Source organism: Halyomorpha halys, unplaced genomic scaffold (genome assembly GCF_000696795.3).
Source record: "Halyomorpha halys isolate HHAL.00 unplaced genomic scaffold, Hhal_1.1 Scaffold2592.1, whole genome shotgun sequence".
Classification (NCBI taxonomy): Eukaryota; Metazoa; Arthropoda; class Insecta; order Hemiptera; family Pentatomidae; genus Halyomorpha; species Halyomorpha halys.
In genome coordinates this window covers 50,585-63,721 of record NW_027113120.1, presented here as the reverse complement: position 1 = coordinate 63,721, position 13,137 = coordinate 50,585, and the positions used below count along the sequence as shown (strand labels likewise).

At 31.8% G+C, this 13,137-nt stretch overlaps 2 protein-coding genes across 2 annotated transcripts in view; both read left to right on the top strand.

Moving 5' to 3' along the window:
* Nucleotides 1-891, top strand: part of LOC106691641 (acetylcholinesterase) — a 12,684-nt gene extending 11,793 nt beyond the window's left edge. The window contains 2 exon segments of the mRNA XM_014437484.2: nucleotides 381-507; nucleotides 661-891. Coding sequence (XP_014292970.2) covers nucleotides 381-507; nucleotides 661-823 — 290 coding nt within the window. The 3' untranslated portion in view covers nucleotides 824-891.
* A 9,248-nt stretch (nucleotides 892-10,139) lies between these two features.
* Nucleotides 10,140-13,137, top strand: part of LOC106691643 (carboxylic ester hydrolase) — a 22,976-nt gene continuing 19,978 nt past the window's right edge. Inside the window, exons 1-7 of the mRNA XM_067050734.1 lie at nucleotides 10,140-10,346; nucleotides 10,434-10,577; nucleotides 10,926-11,067; nucleotides 11,409-11,594; nucleotides 11,742-11,938; nucleotides 12,279-12,429; nucleotides 12,535-12,729. Of these exons, the coding sequence (XP_066906835.1) occupies nucleotides 10,146-10,346; nucleotides 10,434-10,577; nucleotides 10,926-11,067; nucleotides 11,409-11,594; nucleotides 11,742-11,938; nucleotides 12,279-12,429; nucleotides 12,535-12,729 (1,216 nt within the window). The 5' untranslated portion in view covers nucleotides 10,140-10,145. The remainder of the gene's footprint in view (nucleotides 10,347-10,433; nucleotides 10,578-10,925; nucleotides 11,068-11,408; nucleotides 11,595-11,741; nucleotides 11,939-12,278; nucleotides 12,430-12,534; nucleotides 12,730-13,137) is intronic.

Genomic DNA, 13,137 nt, shown 5'->3' with positions numbered 1-13,137 from the left:
ATAAACTATTTGTTCTTTTTTTACCCAACCCTGCATCTTCTGCATAGTTTCCATCATTATTCAATGATCTTTTATTTTATTTTGGTTCTCAATCATCATTGTTTTGATTGAATTTATTTCCCAGAGAGGTAAAACTTATTTATTTAAACTCAGCTCTTAACTCCTCAATAATCTTCATTAGCTCCATTAATTTTATTTTAAACTTTTGTATCTTTGAATTCAAGACCTGAATATTTTCTAGTTGTTCTAATTGTGGTTTAAATATTTTCAAAGATCTGGCAATGTCCAAATCACTTACATAGATTAAAACCCTTGATTGAAAACTAAATGTCCACTTAGATAAAAGTAATAATGGGCTTAAATAATGGATGTTCCATCAGGTGCTCCACACACTGAAGAAATGAACTTCATCTGGCAGAATCCTTATGCAAACTGGACCCACCAAGGCGATGATTTAAAGTTCTCTAGAAGACTCGTCAAGATATGGACAGATTTCGCTAAGTTTGGGTAAGTGAGTATTGAATCTAGAGTCGTTTATTAATTCTAGTTGATTTAAAAATTATTATTTTAGAGTATTTGAACATTCTAAAGATTTTTGGTGACTTTCTAAATTACTATATAACACTTGCTAAGGATACAAACTTTACTTTATTGTAACAGGAATCCAGCTCCAAAAGGGAGTGACATATCATGGACCAAGTGGGATCCTCAGAGGCATAACTATTTAATGATGAGCAATGATGGATTCGGACAAAAAGAAGGATTTGCCAAAGGTACATATAAGTTCTGGAACAGCTTTAATTTTAGGGATAACCTAAAATGAGCACATATAAATAAATAAAATACATATAAATAACCATCAAGTTAACGGTTTTTTGTGTAAATAAAAGGTTAATTTCTAGCTGTTATAAATTGTATGTGTTATATATCATTGAAAATATTATGATACTAAACCAGCTTTAATGGTTTATCTGTTACAAAATGACAGAAACATTTAATCGTTAGATAAAACGCTTTATCGTTGAGAGAAAACAGTTTAAAAAAAGGGAAAAGGGTATGAAATGACTCTCAGGGGTTCCATAAATAGATATATGCATAGCAATCAGCTGATACGGCTTGTCAACTGTTATCACACTCCAGCCGTAACTGAGACAACTTAACTTTTGGATATAGAATTTTTCGTTATATTAAAAATATCCTAAGCCATGTTCCATGTATAAATAAATTCATAGTTTAACATATACATTTACTTTTCGGATAAATTACTTTAGCTAGGATATGACATTAAGATGGTCGGATTTTATATATAATTCTACATTTTGACTATTCAAACTATTTCTTTCGGATAAAATAACCCCTCAAAACTTACATAAACAATATTTGTAAAAAACATTAGAACGTGTCATAGTTAGACAACTTAGATTCTTAATCCCCCATTAAATGTGTCGTAAACAAACATTGTGAAAGACTACCTATCTCATGAAAATTAAAACAATCGCATCATTGTGAGATATCCTTGAACGTTATCCTAGAAAGTTATTTCCAACTTGAAATATAATTAACCTCTATTAACGATTGGTTAAATGCGGAAAAACTACATTACTATGCCTTATTATCATACTGACTAAAATATAACAAATGTCCAATGGAAAACAACACTATCGCTAACCTGTGTCTTTAAATAGCGGTTTTATCGCTAGGAACAAAGTAAATATGAAAAAAAATGTATCAATTATCAGAACGCATGAAGAAATAAAAAAAACTTAAATAAATTAAATTGAATCCACGGTCTATGTATTGATGAGTTGAATTTAAACTCCTTTTTTTCCATTTCGCAATGGAAATCTTAAAAAAAAAAAAATCTAAATTCTAATAATTTAATATCCAGTCATCGTAATTGCTTTTTATTAATTCGCCTAATAGGAAAACTACTGATCTTTTGATAACAGAAATTCTTGGTTTGAGCTCAACTATTGTTTATCTACTATGATTCATGACAGGTGAGTCGGAGTAAGTGCATAAACATGGTTATTTTAATTTCTTTTGAGCTTCCACCAATGGCTATTTAGAGAAAATAGGAATGATCTTACTTCACAAAATAGTTGGTAGTTTTAGTAACAAACTAATTTGGAGAAAATCCCCATTCATGCACTTATCCAGACTTACATATTACTCAGCATAATCATGGTTTCAGCTTTATAATATACTATGTCCTTTTAAAAATAACCACTCTAAAAAATATGATAAAAATTTACGAAATTAAATGGCCAACGTTTCTGGTTGAACCTTTTTTTTCTAAGAGGGGGTTTCAAAAGCCGCAATTGTTTCTTTTATTTATGCATTATATATCACATGTTAGTCAAAAGGTACAAAAGAATTTGATTTAGTGAGTAATGGTTTAAGTGTCAATTTTTTGTGTGATCAATGCACCCAACAGGGTAACCTTCATTTTAATTTGTTTGGAGTTTTATTTTTAGTGTATTACAGAAAAAGTTGTCTTAAGCTCTTATAAGAAATATCTCTCCGAGTGTAAATGTTAAGATTGTTCGAATAATCATGTTTTATTAGCCACACTAAGTCTAAACACAAGTAGGCAAATAAAACGTAAACTAGAAAATCATTATCTTTGGATTGAAAGGGCAATATTGCCCATATTTCTTATAACATATTTTTTTCTTGAGACTAAAAATTGTTCCGGTATCCAAAGGTCCCGGGTTTCGGCACCACTTAAGTATCGTCGAGAAAACAGTGAAAAGGGTATGCAATGACACTCGCGGGTTCCAGAAATAGAATGACTTTTTAATTTTTTTTTCTGATCCATCTAAAACAGAAAAACATGAAATTAATATGTTGCATTGCGTATGGTTACATAATTCGACTTGGTTACTACCTAATTCTACCATTGGTACTTGAAGGTGTTCAGTGAAATATTTAGCTAGTGTTATGGTGTGTCCGTTCCGTGTGGATTCGATTATCGAAAATTTGGAGGTGAGGGGCCTCCTCGTGATGATAATGACTTTTATTGGGTTCAGTATACATATACATGTCAATCTGCCGTTAGACTCGCTCAATGATATGGCCAGTCAGCTGTTATCGTACTCCGGCCGTAAATTTAATATACATAAACTTAAGTATCGGCGAAAGCAAAATGTTACAAAAGAGAAGAAGGAATAAGATCTGACACGCTTGAACTGCTATAAAATACTGGCTTTATTTTATTTTTTTTTTGTTTTTTCCGATCCCTCTAAAAAACAGAAATAGAAAGTGAATTACTGTGAAAAGAAAAAGTAATTCATGTTGGTTTTTACCTTTTACTACATTAGGTATTTTAAGGTTACCTGTTATGTTTATTTGTATACATGAGATATCCATTCTGAAAAGGTGCTATTTTAAATCCGGAGGTGAGAGGCCTCCTCGTCTTAGGCTTTATTGAGTTCGGTACATCTCTTTATATACATACGAACAGCTGATCAGTTGACATCGAAGTAACAGCTGACTCAGGCCGTAACATATACGGCCTGTCAGCTGATCGATTCGAAACATAGGGAAGAAAGGTATATAATTCCGCATTCCAAGAAATACCTCCGCCATTTTATCGCTACTTCATAAAATTCATTCATTACTTTTAAATTTTATTAGCTATAATCACAATAAATCAAAAAAATAATCAGACTTATAAGGCATTAGATGTAACTTGAAGAAAGATGGGACGAATCGGGATTAGTCGCGAGGTATGACATAATATATATCAGTAAAAGTACAATCATATAAATTATAAGAATAGGAAAAAAAAGTATGTCGAAAGTTCAAAAGAAAGATATGAGCGAGATAACAGCTGTTCTTCATCAGTTCAGAGGTCTGCAAGAGATAGGCTATCGGATGTCTGTTGGCAATTTCAGAATTCTTGAAAATGTTAATTTAGGTTAAAAACAAAGAAAAATTTGCTCCTAACATTATGCATAATTTTACTTTCAAATAAATAGATATTTGGAATAGAAGAAATTATTATCATACCTTAAAAAAATAAATCGTTCAATGGTGGTTTTCTTGCACGTATTATTTTCCAAAAACTGGCGATGCTGCAGATACAGAAATACAGATAGTTAAAAGTTGGTAACAAATCAATCAATACTAGTATAGAAGAGTAAAAACATTTGCGAGTGACAGCTAAATTGTGTTGAATAATATCAACTGTCATAAAGAAATGTTATCTAGATAAACACTATATGTTTAATAAGGATCTAAAGGAACTAACAGAGGCTTAGTTTTTATTTGATATAGATGAGAACTGACTTGATAGTTGGGAAAACCAATATGACTTCAAGAAAAAAAAAAAAATTAAATAAAAAGGAAAAACACATAACTCAAAAGTTGAGGTTCTTACCAGGGCCGTCTTAAATTAAGTGGGTGCCCCAGGCATTTTAAGATTTTGGGACACTCCAGAATAGAGAATTTATTTTCTAAAAACCTTTGGGTTATCAAAAGAAATAAACAAAAATCTCGTTTAAATAACTATTTTATTAAATAAATATTCAGAACATAACAAACAGAAGTATTTTAACAAAAACAAATTTTTTTAATATTTATTAAAGGTAAAAATGTTCTACAATTGTAAATTGTTAACCAATTCAATATTTTCAATTATATTCTTTAGTATTAAGATTTTGGAATTGCCCCACTTAAAAATACGTTTTTAAACCAGGCAAAATTTTTAGTGAATTGCCTGCTATTTAAAGGTTTGAAAATAATATCGTCAGGAAATGTATAAACGATAACGATATTTTTCGTACTCGATACTTTATTACTTGCTACTCTGGTACACACTACTTTAAAAAAAAAACTCTATATGATGAAAATTTAATTTTTAAAACTTTTTTTATTTTCTCTTCAATATTAGAGGCATAAACAGCTAAGTGGTTTCTTGCGCTAACAACGCTATGAATAGGTTAGCCTGATAACCTTCTCTTATGTTCACTTGTACAATAGAACTGATTTCTCCTCGTACAAGTATTAGGCTTGCACTTTGTAACTTGTACTTATTTAATAATACTATAAGTTTCATTATGAAACAGGTCCCTGGAAGACTTTGGAAACGTATTAAAGATAGTTTGAAAGTTGAGAACTTTATTAAGACAAACATATTGAATCACAGCCAGTTCCAAGAACGTCTAAAGTCATTGGACTCAGATAATGAAAGAGTTATTTTAGACAAAGACTGGTTTTGCGACTTTGCATTTATGGTCGATATAACTAGCCACCATCTAGTGTGTATGGTATAATGCCATAATCTGTAATCATATTTCTGCATTTAAAATGAATTGTGGTTCAATGAACAGATATAGAGGAAAATAAATTTTGCTCACTTTCCTACATTATTTCAATTAGACGCCACAGAGGAGCGGCGAATTGGTATGCTTCTTGGTACCTGACTTAAACTTCGAATTCGAAAGCGAATTTCTGGATTTTAACAAAACGATTGTATCAACTTCGGTGTTCATTTATAATACTTTTCAGGGTTCATCTGAATTCATTACCATGAAAATTACAAATGGAACATTGGGAAAACTGGCAAAAATTACCTAAATGCAATTTCATGTAATTTTAATCAGTTATGGAAATTACTTAGGTTCAACTTACAATAGCTATTGCTGGCCACAATTATACTTACAGATTCTTCAAGTCGTTGCAAACACTATTAATTGTAGTTTGACTAATACAATTTAAAATTACAATAATTGGCAAGCGATTGTATTTTATTCGATATTACTTTTTTTCCAACGCCGGTTATTAGGTGAAACCTATGTGTGCGGAACGTTTTTTAGTCGCATGAAGCACATCAATTCACAAGTGAAAACACGAATTACTTGTGTTCATTTGGAAAACTGTTTGTGGACGGCCACATCAAGCGTGATCAATTTTGATGCACTTTGTTTCGCAAAACAAAGCCAGGCGTTTCAATTTTAAATGGTCTAATAAATATGTTTGACCCACAGTAAGGTTTGATTTCCTTAAATTGCTATTTTTCTTTTACATTAGACCGGACGAAAAGCTAAAGCCCACAATCTCGAAGTAAATATTTCTTAAATTTGAAATGTCAATTGAAAAGGTTGGCCGTCAAAGATCTAATCATAACTAGTTGAATAGTTTGTTTGTTATTGTTTAGTGGCGCCAAACTTCATTGGTGATCGCCATTTATATTTTATTTTATTTTGTTTATATTAGTTTAATTTTATTTATTTTTTAATTTGATTATTTATTATTTTATTTATTTATGTTATTAATATTTTTATTTCGTTCAATGTTATATTTTTGTCAGTAAATGTTGTGATTTTAGAAACTGAAACACTAATTCTATTGTTTTATCATCGGCTCCTAGGGTTTTTGAAATATCTGGGTTTAGTCCTAAGCTATTGAGGTGTGATGTGAAATATGGGCATTGTTGGAATATATGGCTTATTGTTGCAATACTGGCAGTTCGGGGGCGTTTCTTTTGAAATAAGATAGGAGTGGGTGAGCCTCGTGTGAACTATTCTCAGCCTGGTCAGTACCCCATATTAATATAGATCGATTAAATAAAGGATTTAATCATTTTCTCGAAAACAACTAAAACGATTTTTATTAAACTCGCTGTATCAATGTACAATAAGATGGTCTTTAATATTAGGATAGGACATAGTCTTATCCTCACTGGAATATTCAGAGAGAACTTAAATGTCAATTTTTTATTTATTATTTATTTATATATACGGCTTCCTCGAAAGTGCCTTTATTTTCATTTATTTGAAATAATTAACTATATCTCATTTTTAGCAGTAAGAAACAATGGATAAACTATTTAGGAATATCGTGATTAACTAAATGTTTTCGTGCTTCCATGATTGTTATGAAAATAGATTTAAATTCCATACTATTTTGGAATATTCAGTAAGGATAAATTATGAACTGAATTATTTGAGAAATAACGATTTTGTAACATACCAGTATTAATTTCATGTCAAAGTAGAGGGGTATGTGGCAGTTCTACAATGTGCGCACCAAATTCTTTTTTTTTTTACTTCCACTTACTTATATAAAAAATATATAGTAAGGGAAGGATTTCGATAGTCCAATTTTTCGAATTAGAGTTTTTGACGAGCATATAATTCGGAGTTCATAAAATCTAGCTTCGTAAAATGGTCTGTGTGAATAGTCAAGCTCGAAAACGAAGAGTTGTACGAAATTGAAATTGCATATTCAAGATAGGTATAAGCCTAGAACGTGACGGCCGCAGGTCCCAGTGCGCTCAGTTCGGAACACTGTGGGTTCGGTCCCCACCTGGGGCTGTTAACATTCATTTTTCGGCGGTCCCGAGGAATGAATCTTGACACTCCCACCTTGGTTACGGGTAACTCAAGTAGCCGCCATGGGTTGACAAACAGAAGCACTAGGCCCAGTTGTTCCCCTCACCAAATACCAGTAGGTATATGCCTGGAGATGCGACGACAACTTTTTCAATAAAATTGACTGACAGGGGGCGCCACTATATAGAATCAATTTTTAACATTGTTTCAATTTTATAAAAAAAAAAAACTGCTAAATCAATTTTAATTAAACTCGGTATGTCAACGAACAATCAAATGGTCTTTAATATTAGTTAGGTCTTCTCCTCATTAAAATAGTGTAAGAAGGCTTAAATAACGAATTTTTATGTATTCCTCTAAAATACCATTAATTTTGTTTATTTCAAAGATATAAACAGTAAACATTGTTAGCAATAATAAAAAAATCATAAATATTAAATATTAAAGATTTTTTTTAATAAATAAAGGAGAAAAAAAATATATCCAATTCTAACAGGAAAAGGTGAGAGCAACCTATCTTTCCCGTTTGCACAACGGCTTCCTATCTTCTGTGAAACTGTTGTATTCTTGGTAGGAATAAAATTTATTTTCGTTATACCCACCTTGAGAAGTCTTACATATGAATTTTAATAGCAACAAAAAAATAATATAATAAAAAGTTTTGTTCAAATTTTCACCTTCCCTGGTATTGAGATTTTTTTTTTTAATTACAAAAATAACAATAACTTTAACATGAACTCACCAATCTACACTGTACGGTTGTGCTAAGTGAAAGTTGTGTGATTTTTATTTTTTTCTTCTGGTACCATTATCATTATTCATAATAAAATTACAATTGAAGAAGAAATGTGTTAGAAAGTTCCATGAAAAAAAAAAATAAGTGGATAATTAAAAACTGATTTTTAATGTGAATCGACGTTTCGGCCCAACTGTTAGATACATCAGGGTGAGACTATTCAAGAGATTTCAGATCAAGTGATGAAGATGATTAAATCATAATTAGGTTACTTTCAAGTTTGAAAGCAAAGTACTAGCAAACGAAATAAATGATAAAAGGTTAATATAATTATCATTCCAAAACACTTCAGGGAATTATTAGCGGAGAATACCGTGGAGAATTCTAGCAAAGGCGGAAAATCAGACCAGAGTATTCTTGGAACGTGAAAACAACAAGGAAAACGAAGTGGGGATTATACAACCGGTTCCAACTATATAGCCCAAGCCTTCCAGTCTATATCTCATTGGCGCTGTTCAGCTAGAGCGCCACCTGTTAGCTGAGGCAAGTGTTACAAATATAATATTTTAAATTAGGATTCTTTTAAAATTTTAAGTCGGCAAGGCTTTAATGGGATTACGAATGATAGAACAGTTTAACAGATTAATAATTAACTTATTTGTTTATCTACCATTGATTGTACTATAATTAGTTATCCAATCACATGATAAGTTATCCTATGACCTTTCATTGTTTCCTAAAATAACTAAATGTATTTCCTTTGCGTGAAGATCATTTATTTTCAATTCCATGAGCCTTAGCTTCATTAACACTGATGGGGCACACTTAATCTCTATAAATTGAGTAACTGACTCTTCAGTGGTTTGGAGGGAAACCCTGGAAGTTTTACATGAAAACTGGCCGCCTCATATCGTATAAAATCGTTCTTAAGAATAGATAATTGTCAAGTACTTTACCAAACACTTTTTATGAAGTTATTAATTTTTTTTAAAAATTATGTACGCTCAGAAAATGTACTTCATAAGCTCTGACAAATCATTCTGATGTAGTAAAAAATTTCCTTTGTTATTGAAATTTTTGTAGGACAACAATCAAATATAAACATTTATTAACGGAATCATTTGTCTAATCCAGATGATTGGATTGGTTTTCTTCAAGATTTTCTATGACCTATCTTTTCTTTTTTAATCTAAGAACCTCCTACAGATCATTTCATGCCAAATAATCTTCCAATTCTTTATCCAAGTAGATTTTGCCACTTGTTCTTTCATGTTTTCCACCCATCTATTTTAATATACTAACTTTTTTTTTAAAAAGTTTTTGGAGGATTTTTTTAAATTTCCCTTCTCGATTTTGATTTTTATTTTCTGTACATTCTTCTATTTCGTCACCATTAGTTCATTTCAGTGTCCATAAATTTGTTTTTAAGATTCACTTTTATGATCCAGGTCTTTACTCCATACGCCATAATCTCCAATGCTTCATAATATATTTATTTCGTTTTTCGTAACAATATATCGTTGGTTAACAAGTGAAATACACTAAGTCAAAAATTAAAGTTTTGAATGTGCTTCACTTATAAGCCGACGATATTGTACTGAGTCCAGCATGGAATTTTTTTCCCTGGTGATCCGATATTCCAATATTTACAATTAACGGTGCGTTAAGAGATTGCCGTAAATAAATCGCAAGGTCAAACTTCTCATTAACTGTGAACGATAACAACCAATCGAAATAGCTTTTTAAGTTGTCATTAGTGAAATCTGTAAAAGGACGTGATTTGATCACAACGATGAGAAATGGATGTAGCAAGTAGTTCCTTTAGTTTTCTGTTTATTTTCCGAAAAACATTTTTAGCTTAAGATATAATTAATGAATTATCTCTCAAGTTGAGCTTGTGATCTATGTTTGTTATAAACAAAAGTAGTAAGTACTTATACTTTTTTTGCTGTACCTTATTTTGGAGGAAAACTTGTAGATTTGAGGTCGATGTTTCATTTAATTTTTTTCCGTTCAGTTGATACTGTTTAAAATAATATATTGTAACCTTATTTATTTTTAGAACTATAATGATAATACTACAAATAGCCACAGCTGTTCAGCTGTTCATAGCAGTCTCTGCAAAAGCTCATCATGATGATCCCCCTGTAGTGGAGACAAGAAATGGCAAACTGCAGGGTCGCTGGATGACTTCTAGGGCAGGACGTAAATTCCAGGCCTTCTCCAGTGTTCCCTATGCTAAGCCTCCAGTTGGGCCTAGGAGGTTCGAGGTGCTTATATATTCTTTACTTTTTAATATTTTTTGTTGATGCTGTGATATCCAGAGTCACTAAGTGATGATCGATTATTACTTTTAGCCCCCAGAAGAAGTGGAAAATTGGAAGGGAATCAGGAATGCAACTGTACCAGGCCCATGGTGCCTTCAGTACAACACTTTTGAAATCATCCCTGAACCTTTTGGGACTGAAGACTGTCTCTATCTTTCTGTGTACACCCACCGGGTAAAAATATTTAGATTTGCTTATATCTTTCTATGATATATTCAATAAGAAAAAATAAAAATAATTTTTAAAATAATAAAATTTAATGGATTTAAAAATTATTGCCTAGTTACTATATTAAGAGAATATATAAGAAGATGGTCAGGGTTGCAGTCAAAAGAGAAACAAAATAGTTTACAACTATTTATTTTCCCATTTATTTATATGGAAAATAAATAGTTGTAAACTATTTTTTTTTCTCTTTTGACTGCAACCCTGACCATCTTCTTATATATCAATTTTTACGGTCAACTATATTTACATATATATTAAGACAATAATTTACAAGTTGATTAACAACCTTTTCAGACTACAAGTAAGAATGCTGTTATGGTCCACTATCACGGAGGGGGTTGGAACAGTGGTGATGCAGAACATAAGACATTACCTACTTACATGATGGACCATGATATTGTTGTTGTAGATGTGAACTTCAGGCTTGCCTTTTTAGGTAAGAATAATATTAATAAAGTTACATTATTTAAGAGAGCTTTTGGGTGTACATCCTCCACTTTTTTACTATTGCCCTGCCTTTAAAACAGCTGAATATCAGTTGATAAAATCTAGAAGGGGCCTCTGGAGGTTTCAAATATAGCATGGAAAAAATGGCTGAGGTATTATCGATTTCTCATCTGAAACCAAAATTTCAAAGGAAGGCCATGTACAGGGGACAGGGGATTTTCGGATTAGGTAGAATAGGTGGTAAAACATCAATTTTTTTTGTTGGATGATTAAGAAGGTTCAATTTTAAAAATTATAAACCAAATGGTCCGTTATTGTATTTTCTTTCAGGTTTTCTCAGCTTTGAAGACAAGGTGATGCCAGGCAATCAAGGACTTAAGGATCAAGTTATGGCGTTGAAATGGGTTCAGAAGAACATTGATAGGTTTGGTGGTGATCCAAAGAGAGTGACTCTGGTTGGTGAGAGTTCTGGAGCTGGAAGTGTCTACCATCATACTGTATCTCCAATGAGCCAAGGTATTTCTATCAATGGATTCTGACCGTTTCACTCATATTATGTTCTATGAGTACAAAGGTCACAGTTGAACTATTAGTTAGAGATCACAATGTTTCAAATTAATTCCAGTTAATCATCTTTACTCAATTTATTCCTGTGTCCTCCAGGACTTTTCCACAGAGCTATTGCAGAGAGTGGTACAAGCTATAACCCATGGGCTGTGGCTCCTCCAGGTCTGGCCAAGACAAACTGTCAGAAATTGGCAAAGCTTCTTGATTGTCCCACTGACACTACAACTGCTGCTGTAAGCTGCCTCAAAACCAAAAATGGATCAGAGATTGCGGTTCAACTCTCCGAATTTTTAGTGAGTCATTTGCTGAGAGAGCCTAAAAAATAATTCTATCAATAACAAAGATGCTACCTATGAATTTATAAACAGGCTTGACTGCACAACCGCTGGTCATTTAGATTTAATCTTTATTAGTTGTTTGACTTTGATTTCAAAATTAAATGACATGGAAACATTAGACTGTCTGTGATGAGCTTAGACCATAAGAAGTTCAATTAAGTTTAAAAAAACAAATTTATTTCAACAAAAGGTTTTTTGGTAAATCAATTATTTACTTAATAACATTTATTGATTCTATAAATGTAAATAAAAGGTGTTTAGGATTCTAAAAGAAATTTATCAAATGTCTTTTCAGGAATGGCAGATTGACAGTACCATTTTCTGGCCTGTTTTCGAGCCTGAAGGTCCTGGTGCATTTTTGATTGGACCAATCAGCAAATGGAAACATAATCCAGTTCCTTTTATGTTAGGAACAACTTCAGGGGAAGGACTCCTCAGAACTGGATGTATGTATCCATTATATATAATTATCATTAATATGAGCCAAAATATTTAGACATTTGATTTCATAATCTCTTGTAAAATTACCTTTTTAATCCATTTAATTTCAGATTTTCCGTATTATAATATAACGCTGGAGTGGATAAATGACAACTTTGAAAGACTAGCACCACTATCCCTTATGTACCGCTATACTGCCTCTAATCCTTCAGAAATAACCAAGAAAGTTCGGAATTATTACTTCCAAAATGGGCAGATTACTTCAGACAGTTGGTTTAATTTGACACAGGTTAGTAAAATACACAGTGATTAATTAAATCAGGGATAATCTTGTGGTATTTTTCATATATGGAAAAAAAAATTTGACCCTGGCTGGTTTAAATGTGTAATGGTGGTAGAAGGAAAATGTTGTTTTTGGAGGATAAAAATGGTGTGTATGGAATTCTGGCAGTGTTAAGCTTTGTACTGTACTTAGGTTGGTGTAAACAGGCAATCTATCTCTCCCCTGCTCTTGAGGAGTACAGATTTAAAGTGGCCACTAACAGCCATATTAAAAAATTGCTTGAATTGACTCAGAGTACTTTCCGAAGTGATTCATTTTGGGTTTAAAATGAAAAATAGACTTGGTCTAGAACATAAAGAATTCATTATATACCTGAATCCATCATATAAATTTATGTCCTTGACATATCTTAGTTATATGTATATATATA